The following is a 21,866-nucleotide window of genomic DNA, read 5'->3' as shown; positions in this document are numbered from 1 at the left end:
GGGGACCCTGGGGGGGGGGGTGTCCCTTTGGGGGCACGGGGGTCTCGGGGGTGCTTTGGGGTGGGACAGCTCCCTTGAGGGGTGGTCTGTGGGAGGGAGGTGTCCCCATGGGATACGGGGGGGGGTCCCGGGGGTGGCGATGTCCCTTGAGTGGGGCTGGGGTCCCGCGTGGGGGGGTGGAACAAACCCTTGGGGAGCTCGGGGGGGGCTCTGAGGATAAATGAACGGGGTCCCGGGGTTTGGTGGGGTCAGAGCCGGTTTGGGGGTCCCGAGGGTGATGGGGGGGGCCTCCCCCGCATCCACAGCCGCCCCTGTCCCCTGTCCCCCGCAGATGGTGCCATCCCCGCGGCCGTGGCGCGCGTTGGTGGCCGTGTCCCTCTGTGTCCTGCTGTGCCTGGCGGCCGCGTACCCCCCAAAACCCGAGAGCCCCGGCGAGGACGCGTCCCCCGAGGAGATGGCTCGCTACTTCTCGGCCCTTCGCCACTACATCAACCTGGTCACGCGGCAGAGGTGAGCGCGACACGGAGGGGGGGACACGCGCGTCCCTGTCCCCGCGGGGTCCCCTCTGCACCTCCGCGCGCGCACCCGCGGGGTCCCCGCCGCTCAGGCGCGCTCCCGTGTCCCGCAGGTACGGGAAACGCGGCAGCCCCGGCACCGAGGGGACAGAGCTGCTCCTGGGGACCGGCAGTGACCGGTCACGGTGAGTGTCCCTGTCGCTGTCCCTGCTCCTGGGGACCGGCAGTGACCGGTCACGGTGAGTGTCCCTGTCGCTGTCCCTGCTCCTGGGGACCGGCAGTGACCGGTCACGGTGAGTGTCCCTGTCGCTGTCCCTGCTCCAGGCAGTGACCGGTCACGGTGAGTGTCCCTGCCGCTGTCCCTGCTCCTGGGACAGGCAGTGACCGGTCACACTGTGTGTCCCTGTCGCTGTCCCCGCTCCTGGGGACAGGCAGTGACCGGTCACGGTGAGTGTCCCTGCCGCTGTCCCTGCTCCTGGGGACCGGCAGTGACCGGTCACGCTGAGTGTCCCTGTCGCTGTCCCTGCTCCTGGGACAGGCAGTGACCGGTCACGCTGAGTGTCCCTGCCGCTGTCCCCCTCCCTGTGCCCAGCGCACCCCGGGCTGGGGGTCCCGGGGCAGTTTGGGGTCCCAGGGGGTGTCGGGGGTCTCTTTTCCCCCTCTCTCTCACACCAGCTCTTCCCGCAGGTTCGATGACGACTCCTCGTGGTGACCCCGCCCCGCCCAGCCCCCCCTGCCCCCCAAATCCTCCCCATCTCTCCGGGACCCCCCAGGGGACCCAGGGCCAGCGCAGGACCCCCCGCTGGAAGGCCGGGGACCCCCAGAACCCGGCCCGGGGGTGTCCCGCTGCCTGGGAGGAGGGGGTCCCCGACCCTGTCCCCTCCCCACCGCTGCCGGGGGGGTCCCGCGTGGTCCCTGCACGGCCCCGCAGCGACAATAAAAGAGCGATCGTGGGCACAGGAGGCTCCGCGCTGTGCGTGGGGGGCGCGGGGGAGATGGAGGGGTGGGGGGAGATGGGGGGCATGGAGGGGTGCAGGGGAGATGGGAGGAATGGGGGACAGGAGGTGCCGGGGTGCAGGGAGGGGGGTCAGGAGGTGGGCAGGGATTGGGGGGTGAAAGGAGGGGAGAGGAAGGGGATGAGGGGTGGGAGTTTTGGAGGAGGGGGTGCGTGGGGAAAGGTGGGAGTGTGGTGAGCTGGGGTTGGATACAGGGGTGCGCTGGGTGTGGGGTAATGGGGGGCACTGCTGGGGGGATCCATCGCTGGTGAATGTGGGGGTGCAGGGGGTGCTGGGGGGGCTGGGGCACAGGGGTGGGGGCATTCCTGGGGGTGCTGCCCCTCCACCGTCCCCCTGTCCCGCTCCCCCCCTTCCATCCACTCCTGCCACACTTACACCCCACCAGCCCCCCTGGCTGTGCCCCTCTGTCCCCACACCTGTCCCTCTGTCCCTCCGTGGGGCCGGACACCCGTGCCCACGTCCTGTCCCCTCCGGGAGCCCCCTCAGCGCGGGGTCAAACATTAACCAGGGGCCAGCTGTCCCTGTCACCCCCGCCACGGCCCCTGTCCCCCCTCCCCGTCCGAGTGGGCACCTGGCGTGGCAGGGTGACATCAGCGGGGACACGGCGGGGATAAAAGGGCCAGCACGGCAGTGGCAGCAGCAGCGGCACCGAGGACCCGGCGTGTCAGGCAGCGTCCCCTCGTCTCGCCGTGTCCCCGCGTCCCTGCCTGAGGAAGAAGGTGAGAGGGGACGGGGAGCTGCGGGCGTGTGACAAACGGGCGTGTGACAAACGGGCGTGTGACAAACGGGCGTGCGTGTGACACGCGTGTGCAATGGTTTGTGAAAGGGTGAAGGCGTGCAGGAGTGGGACATGGGCTGTGCAGGGGGGGACTGTGCAGGTGTGTACAGGTGTGTGTGTGCTGTGTGCAGGTGTGTGCAGGTGTGCTCAGCTGTGTGCAGGTGTGTGTCTGATGAGTGTTCAGGTGTGCAGATGTGCCGAGCTGTGTGCAGGTGTGCGTGTGATGAGTGTTCAGGTGCTCAGCTGTGCTCAGCTGTGCTCGGGTGTCTGTAGGTGTGCTCAGCTGTGCTCAGCTGTGTGCAGGTGTGTGTGTGATGAGTGTTCAGGTGCTCAGCTGTGCCCAGCTGTGTGCGTGTCCCCTTCCCCCGTGGTGTGACCCCGCTGTCGCTGTCACAGCCATGGCCCCGCCGCTGCTGTTGGTGGCGTGCGCGGTGGTGGCGCTGCTGCCGCTGCGGCCCCGCGCGGCCCCGGCCCAGCCCGCGTACCCTGGGGACGACGCGCCCGTGGAGGAGCTGCTGCGCTTCTACAACGACCTGCAGCAGTACCTGAACGTCGTCACACGCCCGCGGTGAGCAGGGCCCAGCTGCCCGTCCTGATGTGCTCCCTGTCACGACACACCCCCTATCACAACATGCTCCCCGTCACGACACATCCCCTATCGCGATGTGCTCCCCATCATGACACACCCCCTATCGTGATGTGCTCCCTGTCCCGACACATCCCCTATCGCGATGTGCTCCTCATCCCAACGTGCTCCCAACATGGCATGCATCCCTGTCGCGACACCATCCCCACCTCAATGTGCTCCCTGTCGCGACACACCCCCTATTGCGACGTGCTCTCCATCACGACACTTTCCCTACCATGACGTGCTCCCTATACCAGCATGCTCCCACCACGGTGTGCTTCCCTGTCTTGACACCATCCCCATCTCAATGTACTCCCTGTCATGACACACTCCCTGTCAGGACACACTCCCTGTTGGGACACGCTCCCTGTCGTGACACGCTCCCTGTCATGACACGCTCCCTGTCAGGACATGCTCCCCGTCACTCCCTGCTCCCTGTCGTGCCCCTCTCCCTGTTGGGATTTATCGATTCAGGGCAGCCCCAGCACGGTCAATGATGTGCTCTGACTCTGTGATTTCAGAGGGCTGAACAAACGCTTTATTAAGCTGGGTTATATCACACTAATACTATAACTAGGTTATATTACACTAGTGCCATACTAAAACTGTACTAAAGAGATACTCTACTCAAGAGATACTACAGACACAGTTTGACCCAACTGGCCAATCAATCCAAACAATCAGCAGAAACCAATTAACAAACCACTCTCATTAAACAATCTCCATAACACATTCCGCGTGTGCCGCACCCGCCAGAGCAGCAAGTGAGATAAGAACTGTTTCCTCCTTTGAGCTCCTCCCTGCCTTCCCCAGGAGAAATCCTGGGAGAGAGAACGATGTCTCTGTCTGTCCAGAGAATGTGAAAGCCACAGGGACACGCTCCCCGCGGTGTGTCACTGTCACCTGGTGCCACTGTCCCCTGATGTGTCCCCGTTGCAGGTACGGCAAGCGGGCAGGCGGGCGAGCGCTGGGCCAGGAGCCCCTGGGAGCCCCGGGCTGCTGAGCCCCAGGTGAGGGGCTGGGGGGTGGGAGGAGCCCCCCAAAACTCCCCATGGCTCCCCCCGGCCTCAGGGTCCCCACAGGGACAGCCTGGGGGGACAGGGGAGGGGCTCTGGGTGGGGGAATTCAGGGGGAGACCCTCAGAGCATCAGGGTGGGGGATACGGGATCAGGGGGACCCTGGGGGTGTCAGGGTGGGGGATGTGGGACTGAGGGGTCTCGGGGGGGCCCTGAGGGTGTCAGGGTGGGGGATATGGGATTGGGAAGTCTCAGTGGGGAGGGGGACACGGCGTGACCCTCCTGTTTTGTTTCAGGAACGCTGCCGGGGCTGAATGGGTGAAGAAGCCCAGGGGGTGCAGCCCCCCAGCCCCTGCTGCACCCCCGGCCCCCCCAGAGCCAGCACCACGGGGCTGGGACAGACCCCCAGCAATAAAACCCCCCCTGCAGCCACCGCCTGTCTGCCTCTGCCTGCTGGGGACACTGGGGACACTGGGGACACTGGCCGGGGGGAATGGGAGTACTGGGGACACTGGGGGTGTTATAGACACTGAGTGTGGGGACCGTGGGGATGCTGGGGACAGAGGGGGTGATGGTGGCTCTGGGGACACTGAGGCACTGAGGGTGTCAGGGACACTGAGTGGCTGTGCTGGGGATGCTGTGACTGGGGACACTGGGGACACCGAGTGGCCGTGCTGGGGACACTGGGGGTGCTGGCATTGTGGGCACGCCCACGCGGCCGTGCCTGTCGCTGTCCCCGTCGCTGTCCCCGTGCGCTCGGTGCCAGTCGCGCGTGTCCCGCGATGCCGGCGGCCGCCCCCGCCTCGGTCACGGGTGAGCGCGCGCGCCGGGCGGGGCTTGCACGCGCGCGGGCACGCGCGCGTGCAAACACACCCCCCCCCGTGCACGCGCGCGGGGGGAGAGGGTCGTGGTAGGGGGGAGGGGGAGGGGGAGCGCAGGGTGCGTGTGCGCGCCTCGGGCACGAGCGTGTGCAAGGTGTGTGCGTGTGTGTGTGTGTGGGGCGGGGGGGGTGTCGCTCCTGCGGGGCTGGGCTGTTGGGTGCGCGTTCCCGTTCGCGTGCGGGCGCGCGCGCGTTGCACGCGGCCCCTTTAAATCCGCGCTCCCTCCCCCCCCTCCCACCGCCCCCTTAAAGGGGCCGAGCCCCCGCCGTCCCCCTCCCCACGCCGCTGGGGGGGGGGGGTCCCACCCGCGAGCGGGGTGGGTGTGCAAGCACGGGCGTGCAAGCGCGGGTGAGCGGGCACGGGCACAGGGGCCGCGGGGAGCGCGCCCGTGGGTTTGCACGCGAGCGGGAGCGCGCGTGGGGAGGCGCGGGGGCGCGCGAGTGCGGGGGCGCGCGCGTCGGCGAGAGCGCGCTCACACGCGTGTGCGCCGTGCGTGTGCGCGGCGGTGTTGGGGTAGGGTGGGGTGGGAGGGGGGGGGCGTGCGTGGGTGCGCACACGCGCGTGAGCGCGCTCAGGCGGTTTGCACGCGTGGACGCTCGCGTGCGTGTGAACACGCGGGAGATGCGCGTGCACGAGCCGTGCCCGCGCGTGTGAGCTCACGGCCGCTGCATCCATCAGCCCCCCCCTCCCCTTTTCCGCCCCCTCCCCGCCGCCGCGCGTGCAAAGCGGCCGGAGCGTGCCCGGTGCACGCGCGTGTGCAAGGCGGGGGGCGCGCGGGCCCGGCGCGGGTGGGGGCCCCACGCGGGGCCCGGGGGGGGTGCGGGGGGGGGCGGCGGTACCCGGATCTGGGGCGGGGGAGCCCGGCCCCGCAGCCATGAACCGCCCCGGCCCCGGGTCCCCGCCGCCCGCCCGCGCCCCCCCGGCTCCCCCAGGTACGGGGGGCTTGGAGGGGGCCGGGAGCGCTGCTGCCCCGCGGGGGGGTCCGAGCGCTCGGGGGGCGGCGCGGGGTGCGGATGCTGTGGGGGGTGAGACAGGTGGGGGGAGATGGGGATGGGGGTTCGGGTGATGCTGTGACCCCCCCTCGATGGGGGGGGGCTGATGGATGCCCCCCCCTCCCCTTCCGCGCCCCCCCGGCTCCATCGCCATCGGCCCCCGCCATTGCAGCGCAGCCGCGCAGCCGCTCCCGCCCCCGCGGCCCCGGATGCGGCCCCCCCTCAATTGCATCGCCCCCCCCCCCCCACCATCTCATCGCACCCCCATTGCACCCCTCCCCCTTCCATTGCCCCCCCTTGCAGCCCCCCGCCCCCCCCTTACACCGTGCTCCGCGGGGTTTTGACTGCACGGCCACAATTTGGGGGGGTCCATCCCCTTGTCCCTCCGGCTGAACGAGGAGGGGACATTTCCGCACTGCCAGCGGACCCCGACACTGGTCCCCGTAACGGGGGGGTGCCTGTGACAGGAATGGGGGGACACGAGCACCCCCCCTGCACTTTCACCCACGGCGCTGCTCCTCCCCCCGCTCCGTGTCCCCCCCACCATGTCCACCGCGTGTGTGTCTGTCCCTCTGTGTCCCCCCCTCCGCGTCCCTCTGTGTCCCCCCAGCCATGCAGCAGGTCCTGGACAACCTGATGGGGCTCCCGGGGAGCCCGGGGGTGGCGGACCTCGACCTCATCTTCCTCCGCGGCATCATGGAGAGCCCCATCGTGCGCTCCCTGGCCAAGGTACGGCGGCGCGGGGGGCGCGGGGGGCGCGGATCCCCCCCCGGCACCCCCGGGACGTGCGGGAGTCCCCCCCGTGTGCGTGTGCTTCGGTGTGGGTCCGTGTGTCCCCTATTCCCTGCACACGGGGGTCCCTAATCCCCCTCAGCACCCCCAGATCCCCAATTCCCCCTGGCCCTGGAGGTCCCTAATCCCCCTCAGCATCCCCAGATCCCCAATTCCCCCTGGCCCTGGGGGTCCGTAACAGCTCTGCTGTCCCTACCCCCTGAGCCCCTGGCTCCGGAATCCTCTCTGCCCCTCCGAGTGCCCCTGATCCCCCCCGAGGTCCCTGGGGACACCCTGTCCCACCGGCGGGGTCCCCGATCCCCTCAACAGCTGGAGATCCCCAATCCCCTCGGGGGTCCCGAACCCCCCCGGCTCTCGGGGCTCTCGGCCCTCACCCGCCCGTCCCCGGGGGTGTCCCCGCTGTCCCCAGGCTCACGAGCGGCTGGAGGAGCGCAAGCTGGAGGCGGTGCGCGGGGACAACCTGGCGCTGGTGCAGGAGATCCTGCGGGACATCGGGCGCCTGGCGCGGCCCGAGGCGCAGGGAGCGGCGGCGGAGCTGGCCCGGATCCTGCGGGAGCCGCACTTCCAGGTGCGTGCGACACCCGGGGACCCTCTGTCCCGCGCCATGAGGCGTGTGCCACACGCGTGGGACACAGGGGCTGACACCCCCGCGTGTCCCAGTCGCTGCTGGAGACCCACGACTCGGTGGCTGCCAAGAGCTACGATCCCCCCCCGAGCAGCCCCGGCCCCGAGGCCTCGCTGGGGTCGCAGCCGGTGCCCCCCGACGCCGTGCGCATGGTGGGCATCCGCAAGGCAGCCGGGGAGAACCTGGTGAGCCCGGCCGGGGGGCACCTTGGGGGGCAGGGGGTGCCACAGGGGCCTCGGGAGGGGATGGTGGGGTGGTTTAGGGTGCTGGGAGTGTTGGGGTGATGGGGACATTGGCAGCATTATGGGGTACTGTGGGTGTTGTGGGGTGATGGGGCGTTTTGGGGTGCCGCGGGCATTGCGAGGCGCCGGGTGGATTTTTTTAGGGTGACTGGGAGCATTTTGGGGCGCTGGATGGGGAGAGTGTTGGGGCGTTGCAGGGGGGTGAGGGCATCGGTAGAATTATGGGGCGCTGGGGTGTTTTAGGGTGCTGTGGGCATCGCGAGGCTTTTTAGGGCGGCTGGGAGCATTTTGGGGTGCTGGGGCCGTGGCGGGGTGTCCGCTGGGCGCCGGGCGGGTGTCACGGGTGTGTCACGGGTGTGTCACGGGTGTGTCACGGGTGTGTCACGGGTGTGTCCCCGGGCGCGGGGGCTGAGCGGGGCTGTCCCCTCAGGGGGTGACGTTCCGGGTGGAGCGGGGGGAGCTGGTGATCGCCCGCATCCTGCACGGGGGGATGGTGGCGCAGCAGGGGCTGCTGCACGTGGGGGACGTGATCCGTGAGGTGAACGGGCGCGAGGTGGGCAGCGACCCGCGGGCGCTGCAGGACAGCCTGCGCCACGCCAGCGGCAGCGTCGTGCTCAAGATCCTGCCCAGCTACCAGGAGCCACACCCGCCCCGCCAGGTACCGCCCTGCGTCCCACCTGCATCCCGCCTTCATCCCACCCGCATCCCACCCGCATCCCGCCTTCATCCCACCTGTATCCGCCCTGCATCCCGCCCCGCATCCCACCTGTATCCCACCTCTATCCGCCCTGCATCCCGCCCCGCATCCCGCCTTCATCCCACCTGTATCCCGCCCGCATCCCACCCGCATCTCACCTGCATCTCACCTGAGTCCCGCCTACATCCCGCCTACATCCTGCCCCACATCTCATCTGCATCCCGCCCCGCATCCCACCTGTATCTGCCCCGCATCCCGCCTGCATCCCCCCCCGCATCTCGCCTGCATCCACCCCGCATCCCGCCCCACATCCCGCCTGTATCCGCCCTGCATCCCACCCCTCATCTCACCTGTATCCCGCCTGCACCCCACCCCACATCTCTCCCCACATCCCACCCGCATCCCTCACCCACCACCCCACCCACAGCTCCCCCTGCTCTCTGTTCCCATCCTCTCTTGTCCCCCTGTCCGTGCCCCTGTGCTGGAGGGACCCCCGTGTGCCCCCCCGTGTCCCCCCCGTGCCCCCTCTGCGGGCTCTGGTGGTCCCTGCCCTGTCCCTGTCCCAGCACAGGACCCGGGTGGCAAAGGGTGCCCTGTGCTGCCCCTCCCCGCCCCGTGCCAGCCACCCCCGTCTCCGAGGGACAAAGCAGCGCTGTCCCCGCGCTGTCCCCACGCGGGCTGTCCCCGTGTCCCCGCGCTGTCCCCGCGCTGTCCCCGCGCTGTCCCGCTGCCCCACGGCCGCGTGTCCCCGCACGTCCCCATGTGCGCCATCGCGGGCGCGGCGCTGGCGGCGCTGGGGACCCTGCTGTGCCTGTCGCTGGCGCTGGGGCTGTGCCTGGGGGTGGCCGTGGTGCTCGCGTGGGGCGCGGCGGCGGCGGCCGGAGCCCTGTGCGTGTGCGCGGGGGCCGTGCGGGCCTGGCTGCGGCGGGCACGGGGGGCGCGGCCCGGCGTGGGCGGCTCCGGCGGGGCACACGCGCGTGGCTGAGCGTGACACGCGTGCGGAGGGTCCTCTTCCCCCCCGCGCTGATGCCCCTGTCCCCAGGTGTTTGTCAAGTGTCACTTCGACTACGACCCGGCCACTGACAGCCTCATCCCCTGCAAGGAGGCCGGGCTCAAGTTCATGGCCGGGGACCTGCTGCAGATCGTCAACCAGGATGACCCCAACTGGTGGCAGGTCAGGGGGGCCCTGCAGGGGTGGCCTGGGGGGTGTGGTGGCACTTGGACCCCATCCTGGGCCACGGAGGGTGAGGGGGTTCTGGGGGTCCCTGCGGGCTTGGGGTGTACCTGGGAGAATTCCTGTAAACTGGAGGGGTCCCTGGAGTTCGGGGGGTGTCCTTGGAGCTGGGGGGGCTACTGGGGGATTGGGGGATCCCTGGAGCAGGGAAGGGAGGGTTCCTGTGTCGACTGGGAGGGGATTTCCTGGAGCTCGGGACGCGTGTCCCTATCGGGATTTGGGGCTGAGGAGAATCCCTGGAAATGGGGAGGGTCCTTGTGGAACTTGGGGGGGGGTCTCCGTGGGGCTGGGGGGTCCCCATGCGTGGCTCCGTGTCCCCAGGCGTGCCACGTGGAGGGCGGCAGCGCGGGGCTGGTGCCCAGCCAGCTGCTGGAGGAGAAGCGCAAGGCTTTCGTCAAGCGGGACGGGGAGGTGGCGCCCTCGGCAGGTACGGGGACAGCGGCCTGGCCGCGGCTTGGCGGGGCGGGGATGGAAGGGCCACCTCCCGAGGGGGAGCACGGCGGGTCCCCTGCGCCCTGTGACAATGTCCCCGTCGCCACAGGCCCTGTCCCCATGGCACTGTCCCTGCGCAAGGTCCCAGCTCCCGTGCCGCTTGTCCCCGTGCCAGGGGGCTGTCCCCGTCCCTGTCCCCGTCCCTGTCCCCAGCTCAGCCATCCCCTTGCCCTGGCAGGGGCCCTGTGTGGCAGCCTCAGCGGGAAGAGGAAGAAGAGGATGATGTACCTGACGACGAAGAACGCCGGTGCGTGTCCCAGGGCGCTCCCCGGGGGCAGCGGTGGTGGCACCCGCTGGGACAGGGTGCCCTGGGGTCCCCAGGACGGGTGCCAGCCCTGTCCCTCGCCCAGAGTTCGACCGGCACGAGCTGCTGATCTACGAGGAGGTGGCGCGGATGCCGCCGTTCCGCCGGAAAACGCTGGTGCTGATCGGGGCTCAGGGCGTGGGGCGCCGCAGCCTCAAGAACAAACTGATCATGTCTGACCAGGCGCGCTACGGCACCACCATCCCCTGTGAGTGGCCCTGTCCCCCGGCGCCACCCCTGTCCCCTGCAATCGTCATCATCCCCGTCCCCTGGCACCACCCCTGTCCCTGGAGAGTCCTGTGCTCCATCATCGTCCCTGTCCTCTGTGCTCGTGCCTATCCCCGGAGCGTCACTGTCCCCAGAGCGCCCCTGTCCCCTGCCAGCACCCCTGTGCCCCATCATTGTCCTTGTCCCCTCTGCTCATCCCTGTCCCCAGAGCGTCCCTGTCCCCTGTCACCACCCCTGTGCCCCATCAATGTCCCTGTCCCCTGTGCTTGTCCCTGTCCGTGCCAGGGTCCCTGTCCCCTGTGCTCATCCTTGTCCCTGGAGCATTGCTCTCCCCTGTCACCACCCCTGTGCCCCATCATTGTCCCTATCCCCTGTGTTCATCCTTGTCCATGCCAGCGTCCCTGTCGCTGCCAGCATCCCTGCCCCTGCCATCCTTGTCCCTGCCAGCATTCCTGTCCCCTGTGCTCATCCCTGTCCCTTGCCAGCAACCCTGTCTGTGCCAGGGTCCCTGTCCCTTGTGCTCATCCCTGTCCGTGCCAGGGTCCCTGTCCCCTGTGTTCATCCCCGTCCCCTGTGCTCATTCCTGTCCCTGTGCTCATCCCTGTCCCCTGTGCTCATCCCTCTCCGTGCCAGGGTCCCTGTCCCCTATGTTCATCCCCGTCCCCTGTGCTCATCCCTCTCCGTGCCAGGGTCCCTGTCCCCTATGTTCATCCCCGTCCCCTGTGCTCATCCCCGTCCCCGCCCCGCTGCCACTCCTGTCCCTGTCACCGTCCCCGCCCGCATCCGCGTCCCGGTGGCGGTTCCCGGACGGGACCCCGGGGCGGGCGGTGTCACCGCGGTCCCCTCCCGGCAGACACGTCCCGGAAGCCGAAGGAGAGCGAGCGGGACGGGCAGGGCTATCGCTTCGTGTCGCGGGGCGAGATGGAGGCGGACATCAAGGCGGGCCGGTACCTGGAGCACGGCGAGTACGAGGGGAACCTCTACGGCACCCGGATCGACTCCATCCGCGCCGTGGTGGAGGCGGGCAAGATGTGCATCCTGGACGTGAACCCGCAGGTGGGGGACACGGCCAGGGGACGGCGACAGCCACAGCCGGGCCCCCCGGGCGCGGGGCTGAGCGCTGTCCCCACGGCCAGGCCGTGAAGGTGCTGAGGACGGCGGAGTTCGTGCCCTACGTGGTGTTCATCGAGGCGCCCGGGCCCGAGAGGCTGCGAGCCATGAACAGGGCGGCGCTGGAGAGCGGCGTGGCCACCAAACAGCTCACGGTGAGGGGAAACTGAGGCAGGTTTGGGGGCGGGAGGGCGCACAGCTCACAATGGGATTTCCTCACCATCCTGCGGGGTGATGGGGAAATTGAGGCAGGTTTGGGGGGCCGGAGGAGGATACAGTGAGTGTCCCCCACCATCTCTGGGTGTGATGGGGAAACTGAGGCAGGTTTTGGGGGGTAGGAGGGCACACAGCCCTTGATGGGATTTCCCCACCATCTCTGGGGGTGATGGGGAAACTGAGGCAGGTTTGGGGGGCAGGAGGAGGACACACAGGTCGCAGTGGGTGTCCCCCATGATCCCAGAGACTGGTGGGGAAACTGAGGCAGGTTTTGGGGGCAGGAGGGCACACAGCTCACAATGGGATTTCCTCACCATCCTGCGGGGTGATGGGGAAACTGAGGCAGCTCTGGGGGGCGGGAGGAGGACACAGTGAGTGTCCTCCACCATCTCTGGGGGTGATGGGGAAACTGAGGCAGGCTTTGTGTGCAGGAGGGCACACAGCCCTTGATGGGATTTCCCCACCATCTCTGGGGGTGATGGGGAAACTGAGGCAGGGTTTGGGGGGCAGGAGGCGGACGCCCAGCGCACGGTGGAGGAGAGCAGCCGCATCCAGCGCGGTTATGGGCACTACTTCGACCTGAGCCTGACCAACGATGACCTGGAGCGCACCTTTGGGCGCCTGCGGGAGGCCATGGAGCACCTGCGCGTGCAGCCCCAGTGGGTCCCCGTCACCTGGGTCTATTAGGGACCCCCGGACCCCCCCTCAGCCCCCCAACCCACCCGGGGCTGTGTCTCATGATGAGCTCGCAGGGGGTGGGGGGGCTCTCAGCAGACCCCCCCGGGCCCAGCCCGACCCCTCTGTCCCCCCACCAAATCTGGGGTGGGGCAGCCGTGGGGTCCCATGGGGGGCTCAGCCCCCCCACAGCTGAGTCACTGCCAGGACCTGGGGCCGCCCCCGGGTTGGGGATGGGGGGTGTGGGGTTTGGGGGGGTGCGGGGTTTGGGGGGTCCCCTCCTTGTCCCCCAGGCCACAAAACCCCCTCGGGGACCCCACCTTACCAGGGTGGGGGTCCCTCACTGTCCCTCGTGTCCCCTGTCACCCCTTCCCAGGTAGCAATAACCCCGCGCGCTGTAATTAACCCTGAACTAACCCTTAACCGACCTTGTAATTAACCCTGTAATTAACCCAGTGGGGGGCTGTGGCTGGGGACTCGCTGCGGAGGGCCTGGGGTGGTGACACGGGGTGTCCCCAAGGGACAGGGACACGGGGGGTGAGGGCTGTGCCCCCGTGTCCCTCCTGCCCCGTGTCCCCCCGCTCCCTGCCGCCGTTTCCTCCTTTTTGGTACTTTGCTGTCAATTTTATTAAAGGAGACAAAAATGGGTTTGGCCCTTGTGGTGAACGTGAGGGGGGGTTGGGGGCTGGCGCCACGCGTGTCACCCGTGTCACCCGTGCCACCCGTGCCACCCTTGTCACCCGTGTCACCGCTGCCGCCTCGCCCCCAGCCCCGTCCCACGTGGCGCTGATGGTTTTCTTTATCTGTAAATCACCATTTCCCACCAGTCTGGGGCTGGGGGGGCGCGGTGAGTGTGTCACACGCGTGTCGCCTTGCACACGCACGGGGCCCTTCCTTGGTGCTGCCGGGAGGGGTCAGCAGAGCTGCAGGCACCGGGGGGGGCGTGCAAGGGGGCGCGGGGGGCGTGCAAGGGAGTTTGCAGGGGCTGTGGGTGTGCGGAGAGGGTTTGGCTTCCTTGCACAAGCGTGGGTGTGCCCGTGTTCGTGTGTGCAGCGCCCTGGGGTGACCTCGTGCACACGCGTGGGCACCTCCCAGGGGCTGCCATGGGGTGTCACAGGGTGCCATAGCTTTGGGGTGTCACAGGGTGTCACAGGGTGTCACAGGGTGCCATGGGGTGCCATAGCTTTGGGGTGTCACAGGATGTCACAGGGTGTCACAGGGTGCCATGGCTATGGGGTGACGTGTGGTGCCATAGGGTCCCAGAGGGTGCCATGGTCAGGGGTGCCCTATCCGTGGGTGTTGTGCCCATGGGTGTCCTGTCCATGCAGTGCCCTGTTCGTGGGTGCTGTGCCCTGTCCATGGGTGCTGTGCCCTGTCCGTGGGTGCTGTGCCCTGTCCCTGCAGTGCCCTGTCCGTGGGTGCTGTGCCCTGTCCATGGGTGTCCTGTCCGTGGGTGCTGTGCCCTGTCCGTGGGTGCTGAGCCCTGTCCATGGGTGCTGTGCCCTGTCCCTGCAGTGCCCTGTCTATGGGTGCTGTGCCCTGTCCGTGGGTGTCCTGTCCGTGGGTGCTGTGCCCTGTCCGTGGGTGTCCTGTCCCTGCCGTGCCCTGTCCAGGAGCTCTGTGTCTTTAAGCAGCGCTGTCCCTAAAGCCGCTCTATTGGCCCAGCCCATAATCCCGTGTCCCTGAGCTGCCGTTCCTGTAGGGGCTGGGGCTGCACGCTCCGGGCTGGGGCTGTATCCGTGTCTGTTCTGTGTCTGTGCCTGTCCCTGCCGTGTCTGTGAGTGTCCGTGTGCGTCCCTGCGTGTCCCTGCCGTGTCCCTGCCGTGTCCCTGCCGTGTCCATGTGTCTGTGAGTGTCCGTGCCTGTCCCTGCCGTGTCTCTGAGTGTCTCTGAGTGTTCCTGCCGTGTCTGTGTGTGTCCCTGCGTGTCCCTGCCGTGTCCATACACAGCCACACGCAGTGACAGCCATGTGGCCCGTGCTGCTGCTGCTGCTGCTGCTGCCGGTGGCCCTGGCCATGCTGGCCCTGGCCCGGGTGGCCCATCGGCTGCTGGCCCCGTCCGGCAACCCCTTCTCAGGGCCACCCCTGGAGCCACCACGGCCCCTGGTGACCGACCAGCGCGCCCGGGACAGGGTCCTGAAGCAGGGTGAGTGGTGTCCGTGTGTCCGTGTGTCTGTGTGTGCCTGTGTCCCGTGCAGAGCTTGGTGTCCCCTGTTGGTCACTGTCACCCCTGTGTGTGTGTGTGCAGAGCTCAGTGTCCCCTGTTGGTCACTGTCACCCCTGTGTGTGTGTGCAGAGCTCAGTGTCCCCTGTTTGTCACTGTCACCCCCGTGTGTGTGTGCAGGGTTCAGTGCCCGGCGTGTGCCAGACCCTCTGGACGCTGTGGTCATTGGCAGTGGCGTGGGGGGCCTGGCGGTGGCCGCCACCCTGGCCAAGGCGGGCAGGAGGGTTCTGGTGCTGGAGCAGCATGACCAGGCCGGGGGGTGCTGCCACACCTTCCAGCAGCACGGCGTGGAGTTCGACGTCGGTGAGGACCCCCCTGTCACCCCCTGTCACCCCCTGTCACCTCCTGTCACCCCCTGTCACCCCCTGCCACCCCCTGCCACCCCCTGTCACCTCCTGTCACCTCCATCACCTTCCGTCACCCTCTGTCACCCCCTGTCCCTGCAGCCCCACTGTGAACCTGCTGCCAGCCCCAGTGTGTGCTGTGTCCCTGCCCTGTCCCTGCCATGTCCAAGCCCTGTCCCTGCTCTATCCCTGCCCTGTCCCCGCCCTGTCCCTGCCATGTCCCTGCCCTGTCCCCACCATGTCCCTGCCCTGTCCCTGCCCTTTTCCTGCCCTGTCCCTGCTCTATCCCTGCCATGTCCATGCCCTGCCCTGTCCCTTCTGTGTCCCTTCTGTGTCCCTGCCCTGCCCAGATCCCGCCCCAGCCCCTCAGTGCCACACCAAAGCCAACCCTGCCCTCCAGTGCCGCTCCCTCTGCGTGTCCCCGTGCTGTCCCCTCTGTCCCCCAGCGTGTCCCCTGTCCCCACACCTCAGGCATCCACTACGTGGGGCAACTGCATGAGGGGAGCCTCCTGCGGGTGGCCCTGGACCAGGTGACAGACGGGCAGCTCTGCTGGCACCGCCTGCCCGACCCCTACGATGAGGTGACCCTGGGGGCCCGGCGCTACCTGCTGCGCTCGGGCAAGGTGGCCTTTGTCACCGCGCTGGAGGAGCAGTTCCCCGATGAGAAGGAGGCCATCAGGGAGTTCATGAAGCTCTCCAAGGTGTGCCCTGGGGTCACCTCCCCACGTCCCCAAGGAGGGGCCGGCTTGGGGTGGTGGCACCAGTGGGGACATGGTGGGAAAGGGGCTGTGGGGACACAAGTGACAATGGTGGTGGGGACATGGGTGATGGGTGTGGTGGGAATGGTGGGGACAAAAGCAGCAGCCACAGAGGGGACACGGGTGATGAGCATGGTGGGGACAAGTTCTGGTGATAATGAGCACATGGATGTTGGGGGACAGCTGCTGGGCCACGGGTGGCCCTGGGGCCACAGCAGTGACAGTCCTGAGGACGCGGTGGTGGCCGGGCAGGGCAGTGCTGCTGGTATCACACAGGTGGCCGCACTCAGCTGTGGGCGGTGGTGGTGGCACGGTGGCTGTCCCCACACTGTGGTGGCACGGTGGCTGTCCCCGGGTGCTGTGGGTGGTGGCGGTGGCACGGTGGCTGTCCCCACACTGTGGTGGCACGGTGGCTGTCCCGCAGGTGGCCTCGCGGCACGCGGCGCTGCTGGCCCTGCTGAAGCTGTCCCCACGCTGGCTCGTCACGGTCCTGCTGCGCTCGGGGCTCCTGCCCCGCCTGTCCCCCGTGTTCCGCATGGCCGCCACCAGCCACAGCCAGGCCGCCGCCCGCCTCACCTCCAACCCCGACCTGCGCGCCCTCTTCGGATACCTCTTCTACGGTCAGGGGCCGTCACAACAGGGAGGGGCTGTCGCGACAGGGAGGGCGCCAGGTGGAGGAGGAGGGCGGTACTGCAGTGGCGGGGATTGTGTCACGACAGGGGGTGGCACCATCACGATATGGGCAATGCTGTGTTGGGATGGGGGCGGCGGGAAGAGCAGTGTCACGATACAGGAGGGCCAAGTGACACTGCGGGAGGGCCGTGTCGTGATAGTGGGAGAATGTGTCGCGGTATGGGATGGCACCGTGGTGCCAGGGGAGCGCCTTGTCGCGACACGGGAGGGCCGTCGCGCCCTGCGGCGGGGTCCAGCCGTGCCCCTGTCCCCTGTGTCACCGCAGGCACGGCCCCGCGGGACTCGAGCTTCATGGTGAACGCGCTGATGGTTCACCACTACCAGCGCGGGGCCTGGTACCCACGGGGGGGGGCCAGCGAGGTCGCCTTCCACGCCGTGCCCGTCATCGAGCGTGCGGGGGGGGCCGTGCTCGTGCGTGCCCCCGTCACGCGCGTGCTCGTCAGCACCGACGGCACTGCCCTGGGTGAGCGCCGGGACCCCCCGAGGGATGGGGACGCGGTGGTGGCGCCCCACGAGGGATGGGGACACGGTGGTGGCGCCCCACGAGGGATGGGGAGGCGGTGGTGGCGCCCCACGAGGGACAGGGAGGCAGTGGTGACGCCCCACGAGGGATGGGGAGGTGGTGGTGGCGCCCCACGAGGGACGGGGAGGCGGTGGTGGCGCCCCACGTGTCCCCTGACACCGCCGCGGTCCCCAGGGGTGGCGGTGCGGGCGGGACCTGGTGAGGAGGAGCTGGAGATCCGCGCCCCCTTGGTCATCTCCGATGCCGGGGTCTTCAACACCTTCGGGAAGCTGCTGCCGCCCCACGTCCGCAGCCACCCCGGTAATGTGGCGCTCATGTCCCCGCTCGCGTCCTCAGTGTCACCAGCATCCCCGGTGTCCCCAGCATGCCCAGATCTCATCGTTCCTGGCACCCCCGTGTTCCTGCTCGGGCAGGGTCAGGTGCCACCTCCGTGTCCCTGCTCAGGTGCCACCCCCATGTCCCCTACACACGCAGGCTCAGGTGCCAGCCCCATGTCCCTGCCCAGGCTCAGGTGCCACCCCCAGGGTCAGATGCCACCCCCGTGTCCCTGCCCATGCAGGGTCAGGTGCCACCGCCATGTCCCTGCCCAGGCTCAGGTGCCACCGTCAGGTCCCTGCCCGGGCTCAGGTGCCACCCCGATGTCCCCGCAGGTGTGCGCTCCCTCCTGGCCATGCTGCGGCCGGGCATGGGCTCCTTCCTGGTGTTCGTGGGGCTGCGGGGCAGCGCGGCCGAGCTGCGCCTGCCCCCCACCAACTTCTGGATCTACCCCCACAACGACCTGGATGCCATGTGAGGGGTCCGGCACCGCGAGGGGGTGGGCACGGGGGGCACCATGGGGGGCACGGGGACATCCCAGCCCTGTGTTCCCGCAGGATGACCCGGTACGCCGCCCTGAGCCGCGACGAGGTCCCCGAGAACCTGGCCATGATGTTCATCACCTTCCCCGCCGCCAAGGACCCCACGTACGAGCAGCGGCACCCAGGTACCCTCGGGGTGGGGCTCCGCGACCCCCCAGCTCCCCTCGGCGGGCTCGGAGGCTCCTCAATCCCCTCGGCACGGGGTGGGCGCCGCCGCCGCCGCTCGCCGGGGATGTCACCGGCTGTCCCCGCCCCGCAGGCAGGTCCTGCATGACCATCCTGACCATGGCACGCTACGAGTGGTTCGAGGAGTGGGCCGGGAGCCGCCCCCGCCACCGCGGCCCCGAATACCAGCGCTACAAGATGGACATCGCCCAGCGGCTGCTGGACAGGGCCCTGCTCCGCTTCCCGCACCTGCGGGACAAGGTGGGGGTGTCCCACAGGGCCGGAGTGCCCGGCCGTGCCCTCTGGTGCCCCCTGGCACGCCGTGACAGCCTCGTCCTGCCCAGGTGGAGTTCGTGGAGGCGGCGACGCCGCTGAGCAACCAGCACTACCTGGGGGCGGCGCGGGGGGAGATGTACGGCACCGAGCACGACCTGCGCCGCTTCAGCCCCGCCGCCCTGGCCGCCCTGAGACCCGACACGCCCGTCAGGAACCTCTACCTGACAGGTGAGGGGCTGTCCCCACGTCCTGTCCTGCTGTCCCCGTGTCCGGCTCCGCGCTCTGGGTGGTGTCCCCAGCGTGTCCCTGCGGGTGATGGTGGCCACGTCCCCCGTGGTGGTGGTGGCGGCTCTGTCCCGCCCCGGGGGTGGCCCTGTCCCACGGTGGGTGGCTGTCCTCAGGGCAGGACGTGTTCTCCTGCGGGCTGGCGGGGGCCGTGCACGGGGGGCTGCTCTGCGCCTCGGCCGTCCTGGGCCGCCTGCTCTACCTGGACCTGCTGCTCCTCAAGAGGAAAATCAAGCGGCGCCAGGGCCGCCACACGGCCTGAGGGGACAGCGGGGACCGCTGGCCTCGGGGACAGCTGGGCTCGGGCTGGGAGTGGCTCCCGGCTCAATAAACCCGGATGTCCCAGCGGCCAGGAGCTGTCTTTGGGGAGGGGATGGAGATGGGGCTGGGAGAGGCACGGGAAAGGGACTGGAATAGGGATGGGGACAGGGATGGGGACAGGGATGGGATGGGATGGGATGGGATGGGATGGGATGGGATGGGATGGGATGGGATAGGGATTGGGATGGGAATGGGGATAGGGGTGAGACTGGGATGGAGAGAGGATTGGGATGGGGATGGAGATGGAATAGGGATGGGATGGGGACTGGAATAGGGATGGGGACAGAGATGGGATGGGAGTGGGGATAGGGGTGAGACTGGGACGGAGAGGGGATAGGGATGGGATGGGATGGGGGCTGGAATAGGGATGGGGACAGGGATGGGATGGGATGGAGAGAGGGTTGGGATGGGGATGGAGATGGGATAGGGATGGGCACAGGGAGCACCCACAGCTGGGGGTGAATGGGGGGTGCAGAACCCCCTTAAACTCCCCACCCTTCTCCCTTTGCACTCCCCGAGCTTCCCCAGCCCTGCCCTCCCCCCAGCAGAGTCTGGAATTCTTTACACTTTAAATATAATAAATAGGGGAATCCTCAGTGGGATGGCTTGGGGAAACGGGGCCATCCGGGTGGTCTTGAGGGGCCCGTGTCCCCCTGAGTGACGGGGAGGTTGTCACCAGCTGTCCTTGGAGGTCACCTCTAGGTCCGGGCGCTGAAGGGGGGCTGAGCTGTGGGGTTGTGGCCACACTGGGGGCATGGCCCCTCAAGCAGGGGGTACAGGAAGGGCTTGGCTGTCACCTGAGGGCGAGGAATGTCAGTGTGGGGGGGATATGTGACACTCAAGGGGTTCCCAGGGAAAGAGGGTGTCCCCTTTTGTGGGCAAGGCAGCCCAGCACCCTGCACCCCATGCCCGAGCACCCTACATCCCACAATCACCCCACACCCCCCATCCCATCACCCCCCAGCCCTCCCCGGCCCCATTCCGGGCTCAGGGCGGGACCCACCTCGCTGTAGGGCGGGGGCTCCAGCCCCGCGGGGATGGCGGCGCTGGGCAGGCTGGGCAGGGTGGGCATCGGGGACAGCGGGGGGGACACGGGGCCCTGGGGGTCTCCGTAGGGCGGGGAGGGAGGGGGGCCCTGCGGGCTCCTGTAGGCGGGGGGGGGCACGGGCTCCTGGCAGAGCTTGCGGAGGATGTGGAAGATGAGGAGGAGGACGGTGATGGCTACGAAGGTGATGGCGATGATGAAGATCATGGCCCTGGGGACACCGAGAGGTGCGTGCTGGGGACTGGTATGTGTGTGTCCCCCCTCCCCAGCTCCCAGGGTCTCTCCATGTCCCCATCTCCCCCTCCCCGTCCCCAGGGACCCCTCCCGGACATGGTCCCTCGCCAACGAACCGAACCCGGTGTCCCCCGGCGCCGCTGCGTCCCCTCGGTGCCAGCGCCGCCCTCTGGACCGGCGCCACCGCAGGGCCCGCGCCCAGCGTCCCAACCCGCGCCCTTTGCACCCTCCCTGCCCCACTGCGCACCTTGCCCTGGGTGGGGGGCCCTCGGGCCACCCCGCCGTGGGGCACTTTGGGGTGATTTGGGCCACTTTGGGGCTTTTTGAAGGGTGGGACCGTGCCAAGGGGGGCTGGCGCCTTGCTGAGGGGGCTGTCCCCAAAATGGGGCGATGAGGGGTGGCCCGGTGGCACAGGGCGCGCTCGGGGTGGCACAGGGGGTGCTCGGGGTGGCACAGGGGACCGCTGGCCCTGGCGGGAGCCGTGCCCAGGCCAAGGGGAGGGCGAGGAGCCAGCGGCGAGGCCGAAGGAGCGGGATCCCCCCGCGGGTGTGAAGAGCCGCCGGCTCAGCGCCGTAAGCTCCTAAATCCCATCAGCGCCTGAGCCCCGCGCCGGCGCCAGCGGGGGGTGAGCGGGGGGCGGTCCGGGGGTGATCCGGGGGTGATCCGGGGGTGATCCGGGGGGAGAGCAGGTGGGTGATCCGGGGGCGATCCGGGGAATGGACCGGGGGTGATCCAGGGGCGATCTGGGGGTGATTCGGGGGTGATCCAGGGAATGAACCAGGGGTGATTCGGGGGTGATCCGGGGGTGATTTAGGGGTGATCCGGGGGCGATCCGGGCAATCAACCAGGGGTGATCCAGGGGCGATCTGGAGGTGATCCGGGGGTGATCCAGGGAATGAACCAGGGGTGATTCAGGGGTGATCTGGGGGTGGTCCGGGGGTGATTCAGGGGTGATCCGGAGGTGCCCCCCAGCCCCACGGCAGCCGGTGACAAAGCAGGTGAGCGGCCCAAGAGCAGATGAGGAGGCGGTGGCAGAGGGGACAAGGCTGGTGGGGAGGTTGGGGACGGGGAGTTGGAGCCGCGGAGGGTTGGAGGGATCGGCCTGTGGGATGCCCTAAGCAGGATCATCCCCCTAAGGGGTTTAGGGCTGCCCGGGGCACCGGGGCTTGGCCGCGTGGGTCAGGCAGCTCCAGCCGCGTAATTGGCTCAAGGGCTTAGCGGGGGATTTGTCACCACATGTCCTCCCGTGCCCTGGTGGGGACCCCCCAAAATCGGCCTCCCGATGCCGCAGACCCCCCCTTAACCAGGGGAGTCCCCCCTCAGTCGTGGCTGAAGTGATTTTGCCGGGTCTCTGCTTCCGGACGCGGGGATCCTTCACCCCCCTGGGCCGGGCGCTGCCCCCTGAGCCCAGCCCAGGGTGCTGGGTGGGTGTCCCCTCGTGTCCCTCGCGTCCCCCAGGGCATGAGAGGGTGCCCGGGGCTCCCTTCGGGCTCCTCATTCCACATCAGCAGCGGGGAATGAAATCCCAGCTGGAGGCAGAGACATCGGTGATGCCAGGTGGGTGCTGGAACGGGAACGGAGGGTGCGGTGCACACACCTGGGCACACCCACCTGGGCACACCCACCTGGGCACACCCACCCGGGCACACACACACGGGCACACACACCCGGGCACACACACGGGCACACCCACACGGGCAC

The 21,866-nt window shown here is 68.9% G+C and overlaps 4 protein-coding genes across 8 annotated transcripts; all 4 read left to right on the top strand.

Moving 5' to 3' along the window:
• Positions 1 to 253: 253 nt before the first annotated feature.
• On the top strand, positions 254 to 1,227 carry LOC139601588 (peptide YY-like). Its single transcript, XM_071450722.1, has 3 exons — positions 254 to 510; positions 629 to 700; positions 1,203 to 1,227. The coding sequence occupies exons 1-3, from the start codon at positions 278 to 280 to the stop codon at positions 1,225 to 1,227; spliced, it is 330 nt and encodes a 109-aa protein (XP_071306823.1). The 5' UTR covers positions 254 to 277.
• Positions 1,228 to 2,185: 958 nt separating this feature from the next.
• Positions 2,186 to 3,940, top strand: LOC139601589 (pancreatic polypeptide-like). The gene is made up of 3 exons (XM_071450723.1): positions 2,186 to 2,250; positions 2,706 to 2,877; positions 3,877 to 3,940. The coding sequence occupies exons 2-3, from the start codon at positions 2,708 to 2,710 to the stop codon at positions 3,938 to 3,940; spliced, it is 234 nt and encodes a 77-aa protein (XP_071306824.1). The 5' UTR covers positions 2,186 to 2,250; positions 2,706 to 2,707.
• A 706-nt stretch (positions 3,941 to 4,646) lies between these two features.
• MPP2 (MAGUK p55 scaffold protein 2) lies at positions 4,647 to 13,089 on the top strand. 4 transcript variants are annotated; one of them, XM_071450719.1, is made up of 12 exons: positions 4,647 to 4,766; positions 6,437 to 6,555; positions 7,028 to 7,186; positions 7,279 to 7,428; positions 7,916 to 8,143; positions 9,225 to 9,356; positions 9,738 to 9,843; positions 10,087 to 10,155; positions 10,259 to 10,420; positions 11,294 to 11,496; positions 11,577 to 11,705; positions 12,277 to 13,089. In XM_071450719.1, the coding sequence occupies exons 1-12, from the start codon at positions 4,736 to 4,738 to the stop codon at positions 12,451 to 12,453; spliced, it is 1,665 nt and encodes a 554-aa protein (XP_071306820.1). In that variant the 5' UTR covers positions 4,647 to 4,735; the 3' UTR covers positions 12,454 to 13,089. The 4 variants fall into 4 exon arrangements, with proteins under 4 accessions (XP_071306820.1, XP_071306822.1, XP_071306821.1 ...); XM_071450721.1 differs by lacking the exon at positions 4,647 to 4,766 and adding an exon at positions 5,028 to 5,182; XM_071450720.1 differs by lacking the exon at positions 4,647 to 4,766 and adding an exon at positions 5,436 to 5,766 and having other exon boundaries at positions 7,279 to 7,395.
• Positions 13,090 to 13,996: 907 nt separating this feature from the next.
• Positions 13,997 to 18,919, top strand: LOC139601579 (all-trans-retinol 13,14-reductase-like). Of its 2 annotated transcripts, XM_071450707.1 has the most exons (11): positions 13,997 to 14,586; positions 14,785 to 14,967; positions 15,480 to 15,709; positions 16,191 to 16,386; positions 16,725 to 16,922; positions 17,157 to 17,282; positions 17,633 to 17,771; positions 17,855 to 17,964; positions 18,099 to 18,265; positions 18,349 to 18,508; positions 18,682 to 18,919. In XM_071450707.1, exons 1-11 carry the CDS (start codon positions 14,409 to 14,411, stop codon positions 18,825 to 18,827), a joined length of 1,833 nt encoding a protein of 610 aa, XP_071306808.1. In that variant the 5' UTR covers positions 13,997 to 14,408; the 3' UTR covers positions 18,828 to 18,919. The 2 variants fall into 2 exon arrangements, with proteins under 2 accessions (XP_071306808.1, XP_071306807.1); XM_071450706.1 differs by having other exon boundaries at positions 13,997 to 14,967.
• Positions 18,920 to 21,866: the final 2,947 nt, after the last annotated feature.

This window comes from Agelaius tricolor, unplaced genomic scaffold (assembly GCF_023055355.1).
Source record: "Agelaius tricolor isolate 1412-34295 unplaced genomic scaffold, bAgeTri1.0.p SCAF_31, whole genome shotgun sequence".
Lineage (NCBI taxonomy): Eukaryota > Metazoa > Chordata > Aves > Passeriformes > Icteridae > Agelaius > Agelaius tricolor.
This window is presented reverse-complemented; position numbering and strand designations above follow the sequence as displayed.